General features: G+C 32.5%; 2 protein-coding genes across 5 annotated transcripts in view; one reads left to right on the forward strand and one right to left on the reverse strand.

Annotated features, from left to right (window-relative positions):
* The window catches only part of LOC113399080 (sodium/potassium/calcium exchanger Nckx30C), an 85017-nt gene that overhangs the window by 49961 nt on the left and 8187 nt on the right, over window positions 1-26869 (reverse strand). For 2 of the 4 annotated variants that reach the window (XM_026638125.2, XM_026638117.2), the window contains exon 2: window positions 16247-16270. The exons of the other annotated variants lie outside the window; for them this stretch is intronic. In XM_026638125.2, the coding sequence (XP_026493910.1) occupies window positions 16247-16270 (24 nt within the window). The remainder of the gene's footprint in view (window positions 1-16246; window positions 16271-26869) is intronic. 4 annotated transcript variants of the gene reach the window in all.
* On the forward strand, window positions 9272-10495 carry LOC135193802 (uncharacterized). Its single transcript, XM_064217808.1, has one exon. It carries the CDS (start codon window positions 9386-9388, stop codon window positions 10469-10471), a length of 1086 nt encoding a protein of 361 aa, XP_064073878.1. The 5' UTR covers window positions 9272-9385; the 3' UTR covers window positions 10472-10495.

A 26869-nucleotide genomic window follows, 5' to 3' on the forward strand; every position in this document is an offset into this window, starting at 1 on the left:
TCGATTCTTCCGAAACATTTAGCTCAAAGACTTCTTATCAAAGGTTCCCAAACTTCCGCAGAGCAATGTAAAAAATAATGAAAGGAATTCAAGATACATTTCGGTCGATATTATGTCCCTTTTCCACGTCTCGTGATGTAGCTAATAAAAGCTTCGACAGACGACAGCCTTTCAATGGTTGTAATAAAATTGAAAAAGCGAAAACTTCAAGTGTAAGAATTTTGATTACGGATTTTACGATTTCACATATTTCCTCAGATTCGGCTATAGCCCGATGTATAATAATACTAAAATGTCGAATTTCAGCTGGCTATATGCTTATATATTTGACTAGTTGTCGCTCGTGGGTTGGCTTGCGTTTTAGAGGTTTGATGCCAGGGTTTATGTATAAATATAGCCTATTTCGTTCCGTGGGGTTCAAGCTTACTTCATAATTGAATGGTGTAAGCGTATCAGACAGACATAGTTACATTCCCATTTAAAATATTAGTATAGATTACTCATCTCATATTGAAATATATACCAGTATTTGCCGACTGGAAATTACTGTGAGGTTTTCGATGAAACTTGGCCTTTTTTTTGTTACAGATCGGATTTAGGCAGGGATATTAATTTTGTTTGAGCTCTCTTATTTTCACTTTCATGGCTGACTTGTATGTGTAAAATATTTATGTCGTGTAATTGTTCCATTGCTGAACTAAGGCCTCCTCTTCTTTTGGCGAGAAAGTTAGGAGCATTTCCCACCACGCTTCGGCCTGTCAGCCTTTCATCCAACGCATGCAGGTTTCCTCGCGATATTTTCCTTCACCGCTGAGCACGAGACGAATTGTTACCACAATTAAGTACACGAAAATTCAGTCGGTCTTGCCGGGCTTGAACCCGCAATCTTCTGTTCTAACCACTACCATTTCAGCTCTTGTTTATATAGTGGTTAGCTTAAACCATATTCGAGGGTCTTGGGTTCAACCACTAAGAGAGATAAATATTTTTTAACGAAATATTTATATAGCTACAACCGCGATCTCTACCAGCCAACATTTGGGTAGAGCGACAATTGTAAAAAAATATATGTGAGAACAAACATTATAAAAAGATACATGATTTATAAACGACATATAGAATTCATATGTTACTAAATAAATCCATTCCAAAATATTTATATATTCCAAGTAAGTCATACATATTATTTAAGCAAATGCAGGAATATTTCAAGAAAAGTGAATTTCGCTGCGTAAAATGCCGTAGGACGAAGTTCGTAACGACATAAATATATCACTTAAACTATTCGCAAGTAAAATATAAGTTCAGGAATTCGTGCACCCATGTGATTTTGTAAAAGAGAGATAACTTGCTTGCTTAACTCGTGTTCTAAGTTTACCGCTTTAGAAAAAGTGTTAGTGTCAGCCGCGACTACCGAGTACTATTAGACATCAGTACTTAGTTTCACATACCTGACTCATATAGGAAATAAATGGCAATATTTGAGGCAAGCTAGTATTACAGAGGTTAAATCAAACTAGTTATTACTGGTCTAGTGGCTAGGTGGTGGTCAAATACGAGCTTCTGGGTTCAAACCTCAAGTTGGGCTGATACAAAGTTATTTGGTTTTTGGAAAAAAAAAACAGTAACAACCCAGAATCTGGAAATTGGTGACCGAAAGTAACCGAAATCGGTCAGGACGACATTATTATCACATTGTTACAAACAAACAGGATTGACAGGCTTTTGGTTGAACCAAATCAAAGGTAGACATTTTAAACTCGTAATTGTTCTTGTAAAATTACTGATATTGGGCATAGTCCATAAATTAAGATTACAACGATGTTTAATGAACATTTAGTGCACCATGTGTAATTCTGCCTCGTGTAATATACTGATATTGCCAGTGGAAGTCAGCCAAGGTATGGTAATAGCAACTCTTAGTGTTATTGTACTCCTGTTTTAATGTGAAGTGTATATTTTCTGAATAACACCATTTGTCAAGTCTTTTCATGGATAATTTGGAGAAGAAATGTTCTTAAGCAGCTTAAAATATGAATTTTTTGAAGGAAAGAACTTATTTTGGACGTATTAAGAACTTTATGGATATATCAGACGGTAAATCTAAGTGGAGTTCCCCGTCGGATTAGGCTTTTAATACTTTTCCGTTAACAGACTCGAAGAGTGGGGCGTTACCAAGCCGTCTTACTAACATTATAGAAAATCATTGGGAATCAAAAGGCAAAATCCACAAAATAAATACTAAGTAAGGCAAGGACAAGACGTTATTCGATTTTTAAAAATTATTAGTAATTAGCCTTTTCTTAAATACAAGTAGATGAAAGGTCACAAATTTGACATAAACAGTTCAGTATTGAACAATACCGAAACATCAACAATATCATCTGATTCTTATTCACGTAACAACTTGTGAATGTCTCTTAAAATACGAAACACTGAATTTCTGAGCGAACCGTACTCTTCATACTACTAAATTTAACTCCGATAGAAATTGAATCGTGAGCAGTGGTATTAAGGTTATATTTGCATTGTAACGTATTTTCCGTGGCCTACAATTGAAATGAGGAGCACCTCAAAAGTTGCTGAAATAGGTCACAATGTTATTCTTAGGGTTCCCTGGTCGGAAAGTGGCTTAGTTCACCACACGGTGGATTTAAATTGGAAAAAGAGCTTAGTATTTTTATTTCGGCTCTGTTTTGTTGATTAACAAAAGAAGAGCTTAGGATTTTTAAATGACACCGTTTTTTCTCGGCGACTGTGCTGTTGATGATGTGAGATGTGTTATTCTTATGAAGCTATGCGAACTGCTTTTAAATTAATGGTGGCAAGCATCTGCATATTGACATGGGAGCCACTACCAACTTTGACCCATTTATCAAATCAATGTGGGCTGGGATCTAAGGAAAAATACATAGCAGCGTGTAAATCTGAAATATATCTTGGGTTGTGTATGTAGGTGGATACACGTGTGACAGAAATTCATACATTCAGGCTTTTTTCACGAGGTTTTCCTTCATTGCTGCCCAGCGCGAGAAGCAAGAACGAGCGAAAATTCAGTGGCGCTTTACCGGGCTTGAACCCGCAATCCTCGGTATAGATTAACTTTTTTATATCTATCTATAGGTGAACCAGTAAATGGGCCAACTGATGGTAAGTGATAATTACTGCCTATAGATATTGGCTCTGTAAGAAATTTTGACCATTCTTAAAATCACAAATACGTTTCATATCTTGAGTCACACTGGTTCACACACTCTTTAAACTGGAACACAACAATATTAAGTATTGCTGCTTGGTGGTTGGTGCTTACCTATCCAGATGGGCTTACCCAAAACTATTATAATGGTAATTTTTCTCACATCAGAGGGTTTTATCGCAATGTGCTTCACTTCGTGGCCACACTTCGATCAGACATCATCAATAAATACGATGTATGTATAATTTCGATATGGTTAACGAAATGATCATGCACATTCGTATGCAAGATAGCTCTTAATCACGACAGGTAAACTCTGCCAATAAAACGAGTGAATGAAAAAGTTATAATCGCGATTTAAACCCAAATATAAAATTATTTTATTTTGGTAAACTAATATTGCTGTTATTACAAACGTATAAACTACCAACGGTGGGATTAAATTTGAACTAGTAATTCTGTACTTACAGCATTGCGTTCTGCAAAAATATTTTTAAATGGCACGAATAATATGCCAAATTTTCAAGTGTCAGCAGAGACTGAATAGAGTCATTGCTGCCAAATGAAGTGCATGAAGTTCGTTTGAAAATTTAAACTCATTTTCGAATTCTGGAGAAGACACGAGCCAACTTTGGCAATATCTGTCTTTTAGATAAATTTGTATAATATCCTTGGAGCTACGTACTTACAAATTTTAGAGAATAAAAGAGCGCAATTTAAAAATTCCAGTTTTTTAAGTAAGTTTCTCTGGGACAGGGAAGTAAAGGACTTTTCTAAGTAAGATAAGAAAAACAATACAATGTGATAAAAAGTAAACTAACAGCGTATAAATGTCCCAATTTTGGGTTGGGTTTTTCTCATGGGGATTTGAATTTATTCCACCACACTACTCTGAAGAAAGCAAATGTGGCAGAATATTATACGACACATGCAGGATGTCTTCTTTCACAACGAGATGAGTTATGAGCACAAATTAAGCACCCAAAAATTAGGCGTGGGTTTGAACCCGCGATTGTCGATTACAGTTTTCGTGTTTAAATACTGGTGTAATGTTGAAGTCTACAGCTAGGTCTCGACAATGAAGAAATGGAAATGAAAATGAATTTCATTTTATACTCAACGACTCTCAATCCATGTCTCACAGGCGTATTGTTTTTCGAAATTGCATTAATTAGATGCATTGCATCATCATAATTTGTACTGATAATAATAGCTCTCTCCCTCATTTGTACTGAAAAGAAAATCTTCCTGTAGAAATACGAGTCTAGAATTGCATACTATTGTAGTTCATTGTGATTTTATTGGAATGATTTCATTAAAGACAATATTGACTAATTCATAAGTTTGTATTTAATCGTAATTCATAAATGTATACATTCATGTATTTAGAGGTATATGATAATATAAATATATGACCTCAATTGCGGTAATTATTATTATAAGAGTGTTGAGATCGCACAGGGGTAAAGCATTTCCTCTCAAAAATCTATGCCATGCCACAGAACGGGTGAACTTTTCCGTGGGGAAGACACCTATCGCAGTGATTTAGGAATCCCACATAAAAAGAAGTAAAAATATCGAATTAAGTTTTTAAATAAAACCGTTAACCGCCATCCTAACGTGTCATTGAACTATAATAATTAATATTAAGATGTAATTGTAGTACGTGCGCGTTTACAACTATTCGCTGGAGTATTTTTTAGATCAGGTAATTTTTGCAACCTTTCGACCTTTTCACGATAACTTTTAATAATGACAGCTTGGAAATATTCTATCAATAGATTAAAGTTTCTGTCCTCATGAGGATGATCACTGAGATACATACATATGTAGCTGGCTACACAAATAATCCTGTAAAATTCGAACTTTGAACCACTTGACCATGTCATATCTATAAAACAGGTATATTGATCATCGCGTTCTGATGCAGTATTTGTTAAAGTATAAATAAAAAAGACCTTCGTTTGACTTCGAGTACGTTATCCCCAGACACACTCTCTTAGGAAAATTGGACATGCGATGTCTTAAAAGTTCTTTACCCTTAACGTCCTCTATCTAGTACGGCGATATTTAAAAAGAAAAACAATATTTAGCAACTAAATTGTTGATACAATGATACCAAACAAAAAAGAAGGAAAATCGGATTTCAAACAGAGGAGAAAAGTAACTGAACTGTTTTTTCTTTGTCTATTTATATTTTTAATATGTCGTACACAAAGATCCTAAATATAAATCTTTTGTAAACTAGAATAGGAGTATATTAGTCTGTGTCTACCTGTGCTTTTAATTTCTGTTCAAATAATTTATCTTACTAATGTAAAAGCGAAATTTTAAGGTCTGAACGAGTTAAAATAGAATTTGATTGATAGCCTAGGTACTGCATTGCCAAGTTTAGTTTTTTTACTTTTTATAACGAATAGCTCGGAAACTTTTGCAATTTGACTGATCGATAAAAAATACTTTATAATCATAAATTTATGTAACATTTGGGTGAACCTGTTTAGCAGGAATTGAAATTATTGTGGAATTCGGTTATTGACAAAAATCTTGAGTACCTATTCGTTGATGATCGAGTCATAATAAGTAATTTTAGATTACAGACAGATTTTTTTTATTATTATTAGAAATTTATCAAAAAAGTTCTTTCTTGACGTTCAAGCAACATGTTACTAAGATTCAGTGGTTTGAAAGCGTAATAGATAGATCGACAGATAAAGTTACTTTCGTATAATAGTATTAGTATAGACATCCACATTCATTTACCAATAAATTAGATGGCATTATTTTTTCCTATTATTTGCATACAACATTATTACTTATAATCTTCCTTTAGGGATAGAATTCTTCGAGCCATTTTCAACTATATCACGTGCGCTATAGAATATTTTATTGACTGTATCCATTTTATAAAGCCATTTCTGTCGAAAACCGTACGCTTTAAAATTCTCTTATGACCAGTATATACGATAATATCTTCATTTCGTTCCATGAGCGTCGTTTTAAATTAGATTTGCTCTCAAGCTCTTCTCTCGGTGTCACAGAGCGATGGAAAAATCTAGACTTTTTTTAGACTAGCATAATAAAAAACAGTTTAATCTCGAAATTGTATTTTGGTCGAGTACTGTTTGTATATTATGTTACGCGATATCTTTGACAACTATGATGATTCTTGTCAGCGAGTCAGAGGTAGAATATGGATTTATATAAAACGTATGTATTGTTTTTTTTTTTGGGCTACCTTCACATGCCTTCACGCAGAACGCGCAAGAGGTTCATAATAATCCGACGAATGGCTTAGGAACGCATTGAGTAAAGTTTTTTTCTTATGCCACCTGATTGTAAATGGTCACCATCATCCTACCATTGTCCATTGTCTTTGATATTTCTCAAAACACAAATGCGCCACGAACTAACATTTTATGTACCTTGTGCGTGTAGTTACACTAGCTTACTCGACCTTTAAACCAAAACTCAACAATACTGAGTATTGCTGTTTGGCGGTAGAATATCTGATAAATGGGTGCTTAACCTACCCAGCCGGGCTTGCACGAAACCCTACTACGAAGAGAACGATGGATATATTCCACTGATGCATCTTGGTATCAACTCCAAAAGTAACTAATGGTTATGTAAATATTAAAATAACAAAACTCCTATATAATTGTAACGGAATAAAAATATTATTTTATGGTACAGAATGTAGCCAAATTTTGAAGGTTTTTTTTTCAGAAAACGATATACTCAAGTGTTGGTACCTCGCCCAAAGTCTGAAGTTGGCCACGGAAAGGAGAAGTGTTGCCAGATTTTTCTCCTACCTTTATAAATTTCCTCAAAAATTAAAAATTTGACTGAATGGTTTATTATTTAGTTATTTAGGTCTTTTGTGGAGTAGCACATCATCCTGATCAAGATAAATACACGTATTGGTTACCGGCTATATCTAAATTTTTATAATTTATTTCATGAACTATTTAATGGTTAATTAGTATGAGGGGATAATTATTATTATTTGCGTACATTTAGTCAAGCTATTTGAGTAAATTATTAGTTTCTTTTCATTTTATTAACTACTTTTTTAAATGTTGGAAAAAAAGAATAATTACTGAGTTTCTTGACGGTTCTACTCGGTAGAATCTACATTCCGAACCGGTAGTAGCTTCACTTCATATAGTTTTATTTTATGTAATAGTTAGGCAGACGGGAAAATGGGCCACCTGATGGTAAGTGGTCACCACCACCCATAGACATTGACGCTGTAAGAAATAATAACCATTCCCTACATTACAAAAATGCGCCACCAAACTTGGGAGCTAAGACGAGATGTCCCTTGTGGCTGTAGTTACACTGGCTCACTCACCCTTCAAACCGGAACACAACAATACTAAGTATTGCTGTTTGGCGGTAGAATATCAGATTAGGGGATGGTAACTACCCAGACGGGCTTGCACAAAGCCCTGTCACCAAGTGAAATGTAAAACGACGATTAAAAGTTTTTTTACTAAATTCGTGTCATTCTTATGCCAATGATGGTTAATATTTCCTCTCATACTTTAAATCTTCACTTAAGAGTATTTTTAAATTAATAAAAAATATATATCAAGTATCGAGAAAACGTAGTACCGATGTTAATACTGCGCCTTAAGAGGGCGATGAGGCGCTCGAGCCGTGCTAGGGATTTCCTGTCGTTTGTCACTTATGAAACCTCCTTTCCCGTATGAAATACATACACAAAACTCTACTCTATTATATTTTATTAAGGTTTATAATGCTTTAAACCCATTACATCATATTATGTCATTGAATAAACGACTTTATTCTCTTGTAATGTTTTCGATATTCATTTGGAAGTGCTTAATGTGACTTAACATTGCATAACAATTAATTGCAACGTATACAGACGTAGACGGTTGAAGTGCAATGTTAACTTATCTGTGGGCGCCAATTTGGCAATGGATTTGTTCTAGAATACTTAACGAGTACTTACAACAGTACTAGAACAAGTCATGCAATCGTGTTTTATTCCATTGTGGCACGGCTAACGAGGGTACTTACACTGTTTGTATACCATGTATATTGAAGATCAGACCTCAGATATCTCTCCGACATCCGGACTTTGAGAGTGATGGAAAAAGTAGATAGAGTACGTGGGGTTCGCGCCGAACAGCTCCTTTCGTGCTGACTATACTAATGCTCACAGTATATATGTAATATTACATTTAAATGGTGTATCATTCAACGTCACTACCTTAAAGATTGCAATTAATCGACTATTGCAACAGACAATGTCTATATCATGACGTCACAGAAAATCATATCTGAGTATGACCGCCATTTTGGCAAACTATCAGAAAATTGCAGGCGGTTAATAAAATAAACTTTTCATATAAATATTTTACCTATAATAAATTATGTAGTTTTTAGTTTAACTTTTAAAATGAATTATTTTATTCTTAGGGTAAAAACTTTTTTCGTTTCATTTTATTACTATGGAACGAAGTATTCATTCATGTCAAAATGTGAAATATTAGATTTTGTCAATGACAAATTATAAACAAACTCGTATTCTTCACTTACTTCGTTCTCATTCTCATTAAAATATTTTTAACAGATAATTTGAAACTGTTTATAAAGTCCAAATGGATTCAGGTAAAAAATATTTGTTTTCGATTTCTATTCCTTGAATACGGGGTTTGAGACATTATGTAGTAATCAGGGACTATAATTATTAATATTCCAAGAACAAACTCGCAAATTATATTACTGAAGACGTCGTCCTGTCTATTTTATTATAGTAGATAAGTGGCAGAATGTATGAATACGTTCAGATTCTCATATACATCTAAAATTAATCCTAATTTTTGAAGTTTTACTCGATTCATTGGCATCTTCCACATTTATATATGTAAGCTTCATATGTGTATAATAAGAAAAAAAATACACTTTTGGTCTTAAATTATGTCTCTTAGAAAAATTGTTTTAGAATATGAATGTTTTATGTGCAGAGATGATATTTTATTTACAAATTTGTAAAATGTAAACTTTTTTTCAGACTTTCGTCCAGAAATAACAAATATCAATGGGATTAACTTGTCTGATTACTTCATCGATAGAAACTCCTGCAATCCAATCGTCTATATACACAAAAGATATTTACCCAAAGAACATAATGGAGAAAATCAAAAGGAAACAATGACGGAAACACAAAAGTGTCAACATACCTACAAAATTTACGATGAAAGTTGTACTACTAAAATTGAAGAAAAAGATATTTTGCTCGAACAAACCATAAAATTTGCCAAAGATATAATTCCATTGACAATACCACCGAGCACAAATACTATATCCAATCCTGTTTACTATACAGTTAAATCAAGCAAACAGACTAAAAGAAAACATGGGTCTTGTGAACATAAACCAAAGCATGCAGATGTTAAACTTAATGAGGTAAAATTAAAACGTGAAACCGGAGTCAAACAAGAGAGAAAACGAGCCAAAGGAAGAAATGTGGATTCCTCGAGCCGTTCTTCCCAAAATAATACAATAGATGACACCAACGAAAATCATTCGTTATGCTGTTCTTTATCCGAAATATCAGATCAAAAACATTTGAAAGAATCTCATGAAAGAAAATCGAGGAGAAAAGATATTCGAAAAATAATACCTTCAGACACCTTTGAAGCTGTTGCAACTGAATACATTAATACAAATGATTCAAATATTAAAATTCATCTTATGAACGAAAAAGAAAAACAATTGCTGTGTGACAGTATAAGCGCCCCGGTAGCAAAAACAATGAAAGAATTGTTTTTAGATTTAAATGTTCAATCTGACGTGAGAGATGACATATTTCATGTACATAAATTGATTGAAACACAATCAAACAAACTCGATAGTGTTTTAGAGAAATTGACACGCATTGAAAATAAAATAGACAACATCACCAAGGATCAGAAAACTGGAAGGGATGACAATTTCAAAACTTTGAAAACATCAAAATTAGAAGAAATTGGAAAAGACATTTTGAACGTGAAAGAAAATTTCAGTTCTGAAGAAGAGTTAGCACAGGTTGAATTATTAATGAAAAAAACAGGCAAAACTTCTTCTGTTACCAGCATGGCAACAAAAGATAAAGATGGTACGGAGGATGATTTCTCAAAAGGCGAGAATGTTCCAGAGTATTATAAGGCATCTACGTCACAAGTGATTATCAAACCAGAACGTCCGAATAGAATACCTGCGAGATTCTGCTGGACAGATACCATTAAGAAAAAATAAAACAATTGAAGCTCGTGTCTGTTAAGTTTTAGAAGAGATTTTAGTTTATGGCATTATTATTATAATGTATATACTTAATATTTATTTAAAATATCACAATAAAAATGGATGTTTAAAACAAACAAGCATAAAAATATAAATAATGAAACGCTTTATGCGTTTATTATGCGTAGAATGAATCAATTGTTACTACCCACTGATTTATATACTTGAAACAAATATAAAGGTAAATATTAGAATTTACCATCGCGTGCCGTGTTCCCATTTGTCATCCCTCAATATTGTTATTCTAGTCTCAATTCAGAGGCATTCGAGATATGTATCGATTCGGACCGCTTCGATTCGATTACTAATATTGTATTAATGGAAGACAAATGGCTGGTATCTGCTCTGATTGGTATTGACTCTCTGTTTATTTTACAGATGAAATAATAAATACAGTGAGACATATTTCCTCTAAATGCTACAAGATTTGTAATAAAACTCTTATCAATATTAATGAAGTACAGATTAGCCGATTTGTTTATTTGAGTTCTAGAGGTAGTCAAGAGTCGATAGAATTTTCCTTACATCATTTTGAAGCATATTTTTTTCAATGATTTTAATATATTATTGTCTTTGTGTTAACTACGTAGACCAATGTCTTATTCGCATTAAATCAATTCTAATATGTTTAACATCTGTGTTTCTATTGCCGCGTGAAATTGGGCCAAAAATACTTAAATAACTTACATACAACCCCTCATTTTTAAGTGTCCTTGAGTTTCAAATTTAATTCATACCAAGGGTCATACCGTGAAAGAGTAACGGATAGACTGAAAGACTAACATGCATATTTATAATATAATGATAGATTATTAAAATCAAAGTGAGGAGAAATTTCAAAGGAAATCGTGACGTAAGCGTGGCACTGATTTATTCTGAAATATTATGCTTTCGTATTTCGTATGCGATTCCTCGCCGTAATTCATATTTTCAATTCATAGTGTTCAAATACGATATTAAATCGAACTTTAGACAAGCTTGCAGAAATATGGATCAGAGTAACTACTAGAAGCAGATAGATAACGATAAAAATGTTGTTTACAAGAAGACAGATAGGATTTTTTCCTCCACAAAGTGCTTCCACTATATAGCTAAACGCCGTGCTCATAACTCAACACACGTCGGAGTTTGAAGTAAAATTGTCCATACATACCTACACTATAAGCTATTAGAATCATGTATTTACAAGCATAATTAACAGTATGTAAGAATCAAGATAAACATTAGCAACAACCCACTGATGAGATGACGTGATTCCTAAATAGAACCGCATAAGCATATCACGTCTGCTACTCTTGTTATATTGTAAAAAGATCAAACAGTTCGATGCATTTCAGTTATTATATCATATATATTACACAAAATACGCCAAGTATTTTTACTGCGAAGCGAACTACTCGAATTGCGTACCAAGAGAATAGCATTTACTTGAAGCGGAGGAGTTGTACTCCTATCTATAAATTTATGCCACTGATTGTACTCGTTAAATAGTCTGCCCCTGAGCAGCGGTTAGATAAAAATGTTGATTTATATTATGCACTGTATAAGCTAGTATAAATACAGGCTCTAGAGAATAACTCCAACGTTCCGAAAGTACAGTTTGCATTGTAAGATATGGTTAAGACCTTTTACAATAGCTATTAGGATGGGCAGAGGTGATCATTTAGCAATTGGTGAATACCCCAGGAGGTTGTTGACCAATGTAAATTATAAAATAATGTCTGAATAATAGATTAATAGGTAATTCTCAGTATGAGGTGAATCAGTATATTAGTTATATTCTGGTCATCTTGTGTTCTATTTGACATTATTCTATTGTCATTGAATATGTTTTTGATCGATCCACGTATGGAAAGTTTGGATTAGCTTAACGAATTTTTAATATTCCTCCAAGAATTATTCTAACTCCAGATATATAACTGACTCCAGATAATCTAAAGGCAGTTTTTGTTGCTGTGTGTTAACGAAGTTATGGATTAAGGAACTGCTCTACTATTGAACTTGTGGTTACTCGTCTATATTTAGTACTTTAGAGGCTTAAGTGGATCATTGATTACATAAGCCTTGCTTTAATGCTCGGAATTGAAAGTCATCCCATTTCTGTTGGAAAATGATTAATTTAGCTTCGGTAAATCTATTCGAAGATTAATTTAATACACGTCGACCTTCAGAAGGATACTGTGATTGATATTTGTAATCTGATATCACAGATTTCTCTTGTGAGAACTTTGTTTCGTCGAATCAATTGTTATTTATTTTAATAATCACAAGAATTGTGTGAGAGTAATTTGTCACACCTTTTGTCCCTCTGGTATCTTAATCTAGGATGCAGGAGTGCAAACAAACCGAGGCGCGGTGTGTTGTTGGCCAAATCTTAGACTATCGGAAATGGACCATTACAATTTTTGGAGGGGGGGAGTTCGTCAGAAAAATGCTCGATAGCGCCCGGTCGCACTTGGAGTGGTTTAGCCATGTAAGTAACGTATGCTCTATAATCTAGAAGGTTTTCTTTCAGGCAATACGATTTATTTTGGAATTTATCGACAAATACCGTCATAGCATTGTGCATTTGCACACAATATTGATAAATGAATTAACGTTCTCCTTAAACGTTATGTAGTATACTCAACTTATGATCAGAGCATATGGATAACAGCGTAATAAAAAACGTGATTATAATTAAATCCCTATTAATATATAAATATCATATCATTTTCCTAAAATCATTTTGAAATTCAAAAACGTAAAAAAAAAAATACTAAATTGTTAGTAATTTAAAAATTAAACTAAACATTTTTTTTTTCTATATAAAATTTATATTACTTAACGAAATAATATTTTAAAATACGTAATAAATGGTACGTTAATTTATAATTGCAAGATTAAGGCAGTGGCATACAAAAGAGATCTGCCAAGCATTCAGCGGATAATATTACAATTATCAGCATCAATCTTAAAAATGATGTATTGACAATTTTGCTCTACGGCCTTACTTATGAACATTGATTATCGGGTATTAATTTAACTCTTTCTCTCCTTAGAAAGAAGGAGAGATAAAACATCGTTAAACTGATCACCCCATAAGCATAATTTATAAGTGATGCCGTTTGTGAACGTGTCGTTAAATTATACGCTTATCTGTGCAATGTGTCATAAATCATAATCAGTAATATGCGTCAATCATAATCACAGTAGGAAGTATGACGTTTTGTAATGTGTTAAAAATAAAAGCGATCATGCTAGATATAAAACCTTATCATTGTGTTGTTTTTTTTTTTTAAATGTTGAGCCTTGTTCAAGCTGTAAGCGACGAAGATTTAAATTACGTTAAGATTGAAAGCATCATTATAAATATCCACAGTCGACACCGTAGCGATCTAAGCGTGTTATTTTGTTTAAAAAGGTACATTAACAATAAACATATTCTACACTATATAAGAAAAACATACATTCGTAACATTCACTGATATTTATAAATTAAAATATATTTATTCTTGTTTTTCATGATAATTAATAATATATTTGTATATAATTACTACACACACTACTGGGAATTTACATTTTGTATTCGTTTTAGTTGCTTCAATATAATATTTCGCATGCTCCATCCGTCTATTGTTTTATAATAATCTGTTTCTGTAGCTTTAGTCATGATTCAAAAGTGCTATAATGACATACTGGAAGTTTGCTTAGATTTTGATAGGATAACTTGTTTATTTTTCGTTTGGATAACTATTAGTGCTAAGGAAAATTTGTTTTGCTTACAATATTTTAAACTTTCTTCATTGACCGATTATTATCGTTTTCACAGATTCGTTTTGTCGTCAAGTTATTAGAATATATATATATATATTAAATTATATTATATACAATAATAAACAATGTTACAAAAACTGGTACCAATATGGAATTACCGCGAGACAGAAATATAATAATAGCACTGGATACAATATTAGTTATAAACAAACCTTAGATTTACATACGTATTCCATGCGATTTACTAATTAATCTGTTACATTATGCACTAAAATCAGTTCTTGATTAATATATATATATATATATTATTTATAATACAACACTGTTCCGCTTAAATGCTTATATGCATATTAATTTTATTTCCAAGTTCCAAGTTTTAGATCGGCATTTTATCACGAATCTATAATTAATATTATTCATTTAAAATTAAGGTAAGCGTTGCTCTTTTCGTAGTAAAATCGAAAAATGAAGTCTTTGTAAATACTTAAGGGAATTATGTCACTATAATAGAAGTCGTCTATAGGAAAAATGTCGACCGGAAAACTATAATTATTGTTAGTTTAACTCATTAATATAATGTAACATACATATACGTACATAATAATCGGTATACTTATTATTTTTTTATAACTAAACATGTATTTTAATAAAGTTTTATTAATAAGACTTATTCCTCCGTATGGAATTAAAATAATAATGCCTTCGTATTTGTTAATATATGAAATTTAACAGTCGGAAATGAATAACTATCGCGTTTCTGGTCGTATTTTCTCGTGCTCATAAAACTTTATTTTAATTAAAGTATATTTTGATGTTTTAGATAATGAAATGAACCTACGTCTGGGTAGGTAGTACCCACTCATCAGATATTCTACCGCCAAACAGCAGTACTCAGTATTGTTGTGTTCCGATTTAAAGAGTCAGTGAGCTTGTGTAATCACAGGCACAATTGACATAACATCTTAGTTCCCAAGGTTGGTGGCGCATTGGTGATGTAAGGAATGGTAATGATTTCTCACAGCGCCATTGTCTATGGGCGGTTCTAACCAATTACCATCAGTTGGCCCATTTACTCGTCCGCCTACCTATATCATAAAAACATTCATATATATATATATATATTTATATATACATCGCACTACAAATATATAAATTGTAACTGAATTGGGAAAATTTCCGTATCGAATGGTTTCAACTGAAGAACAAAGTGTGAACTGATACTTTCGCGCTTGTGAGCATTTCTTAAATCGATATTAGATCGTTTTTTCTATTAAATATATTTATTTGTACGAAAACCTATACAGCTTAAAACGGTTCTAATAATATTATAAAGATTATATAAATATAATTATATAATACTAATATTAATATAAAGATTGTTATCATGTAATTTGTAAGCCCATTTGAGTCTAGACATAAAAATAAATACAAATGTTGATTTAACATGCCTTGCGATTGTATATTAATAAAATTAATTTTACAACCTTGGTCATACGAATCATTTCACTAAACAACAACAAAAAACTTCAAACTATAATAAACTTGGACGTAATCTCAAAACACAGAAACTAATTTACATTTTATATGGAATATTTTTTTTTTTAATTTGAATTTCTATTATTTTTATGTTGGCAAACTCACAGGATTCACCAAAAAAGTTGGCGGCTATCCAAACTGGCGAGAATATATCGTTATTTATGTTTTAAGTTCAGGGCACAGGTTATTTACGATTTAATTTATTATTTTATTAAAGCCAAGATATTACGGTTAAAATATTAAATTTCATATAATATATATCGAATGTAATGTGTATAACATATACTGTAAGATTTACGCTACGGTGTGATCGGCGGAATGTTACTGGCTCATTGTCATAGTGAAGCTTTGTAATAAAGAAAAAGCGAGAGATCGGAAGATAAATATTAAGAAAAAAAAATAAATGTGAAAAATACTAAGAACAAGGCAATCACTCACCAAAGTCTGAGCGGCTGTCTGGTGCTGTAAAAACAGGCTTTAGTCAGTATAGCCAGTAGAGAAGTTAGGAAGTTTATACAGGAGAAGAAGAATAAGTTCTCTTTTTGAAATATAATAGAAATTGTTTACGTTAATGTATTTGTGTTGAAATGTTTGCGATAATTGTTCTGTGTCATAGCATGATCGATGCGTTCTGTTTGTACTTTAACGTACTCTTAAATAGACGGCAGTAAATAATACCCAAAACAAAGATAAGAATTATCGATAACAGAATTTGAAAATGAAAACGTATTAATTCCTAAACTAACATTGCTAACTAATTTAAAGATAATATCAAATATACACCAAAGGTTAGTGATGTACAATATTGTATTTATGTTTATTTTCTTCAAACATATACAGACATTTAAACTTATATACTGCCGTACTCCACATATTTTGTACGTGAAATTTCAAACCTCTTATATTTTATTTTTTAATAGAATTTAATTAAGCTAAATAAGCAAATAGGATAAAAAATGCCTTCTCAAGATTAAATCACTAACGACCTATTTCTCTGGCGTATATGCATAAATTACGACCCGCATCTGCTTCGTTAGATTCTCAAAATATCGTCTAAAAGTCCAAATTTTAAATTGCTTTTTTTTTAAATTTAGATGTGGTAAGTTAAATTTTTAAAATTTTCAAAAAAATGATTTTGTGAAATTTGTCGTTGTCTTGTTTACTTTACTGCCGTCGATATTATTCTTATAGATATTGTTATTGTTTATTAATAACGAACAATTACATTTACATATTCTTTTTAATTTTTAAGTTAGTTAATCATTCATAGATACTGTTAAAAGCAATCTTAAATTAAACATACATAGCTCCTGATATTATTATATATAAAATTGCAGTACCGAATATTTATTAAATCTAACTCGCAATAATTAACGAAAAATGTATATATAAATTATTACTCGGTATAGGAAAAATATAATACAGTGTCGTCAATTATAACTTAACCACGAAACCGAAACGATATATCGTATACAAACACACATACCAACATAAGCTTATAATAAATTGACCAGATTAAATGATAATTTTGATAAAGCATTAAATTTACATTAACCGTTTATTTGTAGCCAACATGTGCCTTTGAATGTATTGCTTTAATAATGTCATTTAATTCCTCCCCCCCCCCCCCCCAGTAAACGTATAGCTTATTCCAATCGAAAAAGAAATAAATATAAAAAAATCTTACATGTACTAATAGCTCAGATATATTCTGAACTACAAACTGTTCTTGATTTATGTATCCTTATTTATAATACAACACTTTTTCACTTCAATTCTACCAATTATATCAATTTTAATTTTACTACTGAAGTTGTCTATCATGAATATCATATAATATACAAGCTCATAACCAAAGATATCGCGTCATTACATTAACAGCCTGTAATTTCCCACTGCTGGGCTAAGGCCTCCTCCCCCTTTGAGGAGAAGGTTTGGGGCATATTCCACACCACGCTGCTCCAATGCGGGTTGGTGGAATACACATGTGGCAGAATTACGTTCAAATTAGACACATGCAGGTTTCCTCACGATGTTTTCCTTCACCGCCGAGCACGGGATGAATTATAAACACAAATTAAGCACATGAAAATTACGTGGTGCTTGCCTGAGTTTGAACCCGAAATCATCGGTTAAGATGCACGCGTTCTAACCTAAAAAGTTCTACCCAGGTAGGCAGTAATATAAATATAAAAAAGAAAATTAAATCAAATAAGAATAGTTCTCCAATACGAACTGTAACGGTAAGTATTTTTAAAACCTAAAACAACACGGATAGAGAATATACAGAACCAACAATGTGACCGAACCATTACTATCGCTTAGACTCGGTCGGATAATACATACATCCATTCCGTTTCCTGAGCTAGAGATTAATGAGGGCGCGTTCAGCGCCGCGCTTGTTTTCGACATACGTTATATCATTTAGTAATCCATTTGAACTGCTATTTATTGAGCTTTCGGTATTGTTTTTTAAGGTTACGCAATATTTCTCTTTACTTTAATTGTTAGTATTTAACTACTTCGATCTTTTAGGCGAACTGAAGCGACGGTGTATATATAGGTACATATTGTACTCCTCTGATCAGCAGAACGGTCCGTGCGAATACCGTATGACACCGGAAGAGAGACTATCAAGGGATTGCCTCTCGCTACTATATATACGGACGATCTGGGGGGATTGAACTAACTTTTTCTCTGGGGCGTGTACTGCCCGTGTGGTTGTGTAATCCAAAGTGGTCGGGAGCAAGATGGGTATCTCTCTACAACAGAGTACGGAGCGGTGGCCGGGAATGAGACCAGTAAATCATCTCCCTTTAGAAGAGCTCGGAAGTAACGGTTGTTGCGTTGTATCGAAAAGATCCAGTGGCTACTCTGATGCGTGCATAAGGTAAGAATCTCAAATAACCGGAATTTCTCGAGGAAGCCTTTTGACAAGCTTATAAGTCTTAAGATCCTTAGGTTCTTGATTTAAAAGCCTAGTCTAAATTAGTCTAGCCTACGGAAAATCCGTCAAAAATATCAGCAAATTTGCTTGCAATTGATCCCAATTTATTTAATACAGTACGTTGTCTATCCTTTATCCGTCACCACTCAGCACAGACAATAGATAATTGTGCTAGCTATTATAAACTATATGATATTTCGTTCCAGGAAACTTCTGATAACTCAATAACGAAATACACCCACATTCGACACCATTTTTGTAGATAAAATCAGAAATTGGTCCCTTTATAGCGGTTTGTATTATTAAATTTTGGTAATGAATCGAAACCTTGGTAAAAAATATCAGAAAACTATTATACGAAGCTGTTTAAGTTAACCTCAATTATATTTTTTTTAAATTACTTATTTCTAACTTCGAGCTGCTTAGACAGTAGGCCTAAGAATCCTCTCTTCTAAAGATAACACGGGCAGATAATTCCATCATGATTCATGTTCCAATGTGAAATATGATCATAGTGGCTGTTTTGGTTCAAGATTTATAAATGTATTGTTAAAAAATAAAATACAATTCAATACTAAATATTTAATGAAAAAGTCATAATCTTTTTTTAGAATTACAGAAGTCGCATAATTAAAACACCATATCAACGAGCAAAATAAATTCTGCCCACGAGAAACATAAATATAACCCAGAACACTTTAAAATTCTCTACGATTTTTCATTCGTCATTTATGAATGAACTCATTCATAATCATCATCATCAGCCCATATTTGTCCACTGCTGGACATAGGCGTCTCCAAATATAATAATAAATATAATAATTGTTATGTAATAAATTAATGAAGTTTATAAGGTAAATCCCTAATAAGGTATTTAGATCTTTTTCTTATTAATAATTATATTGAAATATGAAGAAGAATATCACGATTTGGAAGACGATTTGAAAATGTTACATAGCCAATTTATTGAGATAGTTTATATAGTGTATAAACTATACACTATATAAAATATACATTACGTTTGACGCGGGTAAAACTGCGCGGAGCAACTAGTAATCCAACTAATATTATAAATACAAATCAAATCAAATCAATTTTATTCAAGTAAACTTCACAACGAAGCGTTTTTGAATCGTCGATATTAAAAAACTACCTACCACCAAATATATACAAAATGGAGTTTGTTTATTTGATACGTCATAACTACTCAATCGCTGTGAAATTGTCAATATAGGTTATAGAAAAGGACAAAAGTTACGCAACATCTGGCCCTCTCTTTCATACGTAGGCGAATCCTTGACTGGTAACTAGTCTACACTAATATTATAAATGCGAAACTAACTCTGTCTGTCTGTTGCTCTTTAACAAATAAACCACTATACGAATTTGATGAAATTTGGTATGAAGTGAGCTTAAACTCCAAGGAAGGATATAGCCATTATACAGCCCTACAACGTAAGCTAAACCGTGGGCGATAACAAGTATATTATAAAAGGCAACGTCTTAAGTGATTAGCGTTACAAAACAGAAATTGAACTACAACAAATTTAGTCATAGACTTGAAGTTTTTTTTTTAATGTGAAAGTTGACTAAGAAAAATAAAGAAAATGAAAATTTTTGTTATGAACATATTAACAATATTATATTTGAATTATCTTAAGAAATAACTTCTAATTTTCTTCTTGAATTCATATCTCATATTCTTAAATAATATGTTGAAGCAAACGATCATTATTTAAGACAATAGACCACGGGAATTGTTGAAATTAATGAGACTCCTTTATTGTTTGTATATACAACGTCTAGACTGGATGAAGATTTCTTTTATTTGTTTCGTATATTTGTTAATATAATAGAATTGTTTGACTAAACACCCGTCAAACAATGTTTACAAGTAAGTTATTATTACATACTATATTTATTTATTAAATATTAATAGTTAAATTATTAATCCGAGGAAGTAATGTCATTATAAAATTCTGGACTGTGTGTAATTTACTCATTATCAAAATTAGCGTCTGAAGATCGATTTACTCATCAAATCGCGATCTGAGATTTTATTTATTTTTTAATTTTACCTGAGCTGTATATTTTACTGTCTTTACCTTTAGTCGTTTTCGTGATTGAATAGTTTTATAACGTTCACAGTTTTTCAGTTATCAGACAATACAAACCGCGTATAATGTCCCGGCGTTTTAAATCTGTAATATTTTCGAAAATATTCATTTAAAATACATGCTGAAAGGGCTATATTATTCTATATTAAATGCACAATGTATTTAATTAGATAAGGATTAATGCTGTATTGCTTAAAGTTCCTTCCAAAAAAAGCCATTATTTCTCGTAAAAAGGAAAGGATAAAAAATGGTTATTGTGGGTTATCCCTAAGAGATAGACATATGTATACCATCTCGAACTTTTTTGAAGACATTTTATGTAGTACATTATTTCGATCTATCTCGTAGGGTTCAGCCAGCGTTTGCAATGTAAGCACAAAAAGATGTGTTTATTTACGACATCACTTCAGCAACCTCTAAAATTATCAGTTTTTCTCTACTATATTGTGCATTTATCGTACATATAATCCTTCCTCTTGAATCAATCTATCTATTAAAAAAAACCGCATCAAAATCCGTTGTGTAATTTTAAAGAAATAAGCATACATATGGACAGACAGCGGAAAGCGACTTTGTTTTATACTATATGATTAATTCTCTATAATGATTAGTTAAATATGGAATGTCTTCCTTTTTCGAATTTATAATGATGCTAGAAAGAGATAAAATCTGGCCGACCCTAGACCAATGGCAGGTTGGGCACTGATAAATCACGAATACTTGAAGGATTTATTAAGACACGTTTTATGGACACATTTTATTTTTATTATATACGTTGATGTGTAGGTTCACTTTGGCGCAAATATTAAAAAAGATCACCTAACAAGTTTTGCTGCCCTAGGCCCCGCCTGTTCAGCCTATAAGGATATCCGTCTCTGACTATATCTATATATACCCATATACCTATTATACAGCGCTTATAAGCAAGTCTGATGCTCACGTCTTCCGAAATAAGGGAGTGCGTACCGCTGGTTTTTTAAGGGGTAATCCTTCAAGTGGGGGAAACGCGTGAATGCGTTTTTCCAACGGAAAAAAAAGGTTATTTTCAAATGAAACTCAAAATTTTAATTCCTAATTAAACCTTTTAAGCACACTCGGTTCATACTGGGTGACGCCGCAACCGCAGATTAACGGATCTCGTGGATAATTTTAAATTCGCCGCATAAAAAATATAATCAGTACAAAATACTTTAAGCACGTGTCAGATTATGTAAGAAATAAATAAATAATTAGACAATTACAAACAAGGCTTACACTTTGTATTGTTTTAATAAATTCTGTAATAATAATAATTTAATTTAAGTTATTTTTTGAATTGTGTTGATAACATTGATATTAAATAAGAGGGTACTTTGACTTTTCTGTTCATTATTGTGAGTCACGTGATTTGTAGTGAGGCTTATATAAGTGATGGAAGCTCGGTACAGAACACATTTTTACCTTAACTTTTCTCTTTACTCTTCTTGGAGCAGCAAGTTGCTGCTAACATTTAAGGTACGATATAATTTGTGCTAATGTTAATATTAATTCATACAATATTACGATTACTACAGCTATTATAATGGCTAAATAAATATTTGTGTTTCATATACAATATTTTATTGTCTTATAACCTTAAAATATAATAAAATAATAAAGAAATAGAAATTATCTTAAAATATCCTGACATAATGTATTAAGTCTCTATAAAAAAATCTAAGACACGCTTAAAGTATTATATTAATAAAACACGTTTTATTAATACTAAAATCGGAGTATAGGAAATCCGTGGATAAACGGTTTAACATGTTCATAAGGCAATTGAGACTCGTGGTTGGCCCTCATGGGATATACAATGCTATGGCTCACTCAAATTTAAAAGCTTTACTCGGTATAGAGGCATTTCACTTGCTTACTGACTGTCGAATAAATATATACATCCCGTTGAGTATCTCTCGTTTAGCCGAGATGGCCCAGTGGTTAGAACGCGTGCATCTTAACCGATGATTTCGGGTTCAAACCCAGGCAGGCACCACTGAATTTTCATGTGCTTAATTTGTGTTTATAATTCATCTCGTGCTCGGCGGTAAAGGAAAACATCGCGAGGAAACCTGCATGTGTGTAATTTCAACGAAATTCTGCCACATGTGTATTCCACCAACCCGCATTGGAGCAGCGTGGTGGAATATGCTCCAAACCTTCTCCTCAAAGGGAGAGGAGGCCTTAGCCCAGCAGTGGGAAATTTACAGGCTGATTATGTTTATGTTTATTATCTCTCGTTTCTTTTCGTTGAGAGACATTTGTTCCGAACCAGTGGTATATTTAATTAGAAATATTTGAAATAATTGTTAAAAACTAGTATAAGCATCAAAACTGGTCGTAGGCTATCGTTTCATTGAGTTGTGCTATAATCTATTATGTCATTAGTGTTTTTTTTTTATTGCTAATCTTTAGCATATAAAAGTTCTTAGTATTTTTGGAAAGGAGTTCTTTAACGTGCTCTACAGTAGAGTAAGAAAAAAGCGTTACGCTACCAGGCGACCTCTCCCTCTCTCCTGTATCTCTCTGTATGTATTGTCTCTTTCTGTTGTATACGGTTATATATAATATTGTTAAAACTTTTTTTTTGTTTCGGACGTACACATGATTTTGATATATAATATATATTGAAAGCAAGACCGTTCGTTCTCTATTTTCTTAATAGTTTTAATATAATTTATAGTTATCAATTCACAGTATTGATCTTTGACAATATAATATTTAATAAGTATTTCGGATCTATACTAGTTCGTACTAACGATAAGCTGCAAAACGCCAAGTAAATATCACTGACATTGCGTTAAGGCGTTAATTAAATATTTCACGTTTCTGAACTGCACAGGGTAGACATTTGCTTCTAGGTATAGATAGTCTTGAATAATCAAATTCATAAAATTTACACAAACGTATTAAACGTAAATTTACGTATGTTGTTGGAAAGCACTTCCTTTGTTTTCGCTAATACTTCGTACATTTTTTTTTATTTCAATTGTTTTATTAATACACGTATATATTTATCATGCTAATGTCTCCGTAAATGTCTATGTAATTGGCGCTGAGCCAAATACTGTAGTTTCAATAACGCGTACCGAATGTCGAATTTATGCCCATTTGTTCGACTCGAACACATTTTAATAGAGGTCGGACGTGCCTGGCTCGATGAAAATTTTACCGATAATTCGTAGGCAAACCGGACCGGTGTTGAGATAAGCGTGACCATTGATACTGTTATAGTTGTAATGGTTTTTGCTGATTCTCGAATTTGTTTTTTTTTTTTTTTTTAATTAAAAGATTCGAATTATTTTGTACACGAAATTCGTTCTTGACACTTCGATTGTCTAAATTTAAAGAAGGTTCTAATATAATATAAGAATGTTATATACTGAGTACTCCGAGACGGACTGTTACTTCTGGTATAAGTTTATGTATAGTGGTTAAGTAGATTTTTTTTTTCAGTTGGGCATTAAAAATAAGTATCTTCTCATTTAATAGCATAGATTTGAATGTTGTAAAACTGTAAGTATTCCTATCTATATTGTTAAATAACATCCCGAATGTAGTCTCGAGATTATCTCCAAGTTTATAAATAGACCGGACATACATACATACAGACATACATACATACATACATACATACATACATACATACATACATACATACATACATACATACATACATACATACCTACATACATATACCATAAGACAAAGTACTAAAATAATAATCAAGATACACTTATCGAACATATCAATATCGGTTAGCAAGAAAGGTACCATTAAACTCTCACATATTCTCCTGGCAAGCAAAACTAAGCAATATTTTGTTCCGGTTTGTAATGTGAGTGAGCCAAAGCCAGGTACAGGACACAGAACATCCTAATTCTCAAGGTTGATGACGCATTGGTGATACAAGGAATATGTGTTGAATGTTTTGAATTAATTCTTATGGCGCCTATTTCTTTAAGCGGTGGTGACTACTTATCATCCGTTGGCCTATTTTTCCGGCCGCCTTTTTTATATTTCAACGTCTTGTCATTGTAATGGATCTAAATAAAACAAGTTAAAAGCATTCTATATGGATTTCCGTCCTTATACGACGTATTTCGAATTATCCGCAAAATCCGCTTATCTGCGGTTGCCGCGCCAACCTATGCGGATCGAGATTTTACATAAAATGAGTATATTTAAGAATTACAATTTTGAGTTCCATTTTTAAATAATCTAGATATATAATCTGTGTTTACAAATCATCACGTGCTCGACGGTGACGGAAAACATCGTGAGGAAACTTGCAAGTGTCGGATAAAGTATCAAACCACATTGGAGCTGTGGTAGAATGGAGAGTCAAAAAAATAGATGTTTGTCCAGCGGTGGGACATTTATAGATAGATATACTAACTCCATATTATTTTGGCATAAATGTAAATATCATGTTCCAGTAATTAAGTAACGTACCTATCTGTGTAAAAACATTTAACATATTTTAAATACGTAACGAAAAACACTTTTGAAGGCTCACTAACGATGCGGCTAAGGGCACTGTTTCACTATGCAATATAATGTGGCCTATTTCTGAAAAACCGGCCATGTTCCATATAAAGCGTTGGCTAGATATAATGACTACTTGACGAAGTGTAGGCAGACTGTTGAAAACATTTTCAAATGCTAATTGTGTGATACAGTGCAAAAAATATAAACACGCTAAAGTTGAGATATTGTATAAAATTGTAAGGCAGCTGTTGCTCAACTCGCATTCGTTATCTATCTTTAAAAGATAAATATATTCAAATTCAAAAATAGAAACCGTTATAGTAAGAAATATATGTAATTAAAAATTAAGTTTGTAATAAATTGGAAATACCATCTCGTATAAAAAAAGCTTTCCTTAAAAAGGGATGGAGCGTTTAACCAGGCATTTAAAACATATATCCACAAACTCGATATTGGAATAAGGATTCTATTCTTCAAAAAGCCAACATGGCTCATAGATAAAACTCGTCAAGACTCGAAGATCACGGGTTCAAATTCAAACAAGGTCTACTTTTCATGGGCATCAGTAATCAAAATTTATAATTCACATGCATAATGGGACAGCTTTTCTAAAAAAAAAATACGTAGACGGACGGGCCAATCGACCACCTGATGGTAAGTGGTCACCACCGCCCACAACATTGGCACTGTAAAAAATAATAAACAATCCTTACATGGCAACCGGAACACAATAATAAGTATTGCTGTTTGGCGGAAGATACCTGACGACTGAGTGGTACCCAGACGGGCCTGCACAAAACCCTACCCTACTAAAACCAGCGTGTTGGTTAAGGAGTCTAGTGCTAACTTTTATTGCATCTATTATTCCTCTACAATGTATATCAGGTCGATATTAGTATTAATGTAATATTATATAAAGCAGCTAATGTAATTCCTGCTTGTGTAAACCATTGCGGAGATTGCCAAGCATCGTAATGCATTCAAATCGCTTCGGTTCACAGCTGATTACGCGATGCACACGCTTGTTAGAGCCATTCGTCTAATAATCTGTAATATATAGATGTATCATTATTGCCTTCATTCGAAACCGTTTACGTTTTTAATAACGACTTACCAATATTGGTACCGATTTTTTAAATTTAAAAAATTAGGTTCTTAAGCCTTTTTGTTTATAAATTTATTTAGATTTAAAATTTAAGATTCTTTGAATACTGGTCTTATTTGTATTGGACATGGTGAAGTTCTCATTGAAGTGTTTCAGATTTTTTTCTATTATAGTGCTAGGCGGACGTGCAAAAAGCGTGTGAATTTTGGAAGGTACCCACTCATCAGAAATATTTCCGCCAATCAGCAATACTTTATGTTATCCGACTTGAAGGGTGAGTGAGCTGTACTACAAGCCCAAGGGACATAACATATTAGTTCCCATGGTTGGTGGCGCATTGTCGACGTAAGGAATGTATAATATTTCTTAAAGCGATAATTTTC

Source organism: Vanessa tameamea, chromosome 18, assembly GCF_037043105.1.
Source record: "Vanessa tameamea isolate UH-Manoa-2023 chromosome 18, ilVanTame1 primary haplotype, whole genome shotgun sequence".
In the NCBI taxonomy this organism is placed as follows: domain Eukaryota; kingdom Metazoa; phylum Arthropoda; class Insecta; order Lepidoptera; family Nymphalidae; genus Vanessa; species Vanessa tameamea.

Coding starts and splice junctions, on each gene's coding strand:
- LOC135193802 (XM_064217808.1), top strand. CDS start 9,386: ATGACGGAAACACAAAAGTGTCAACATACCTACAAAATTTACGATGAA.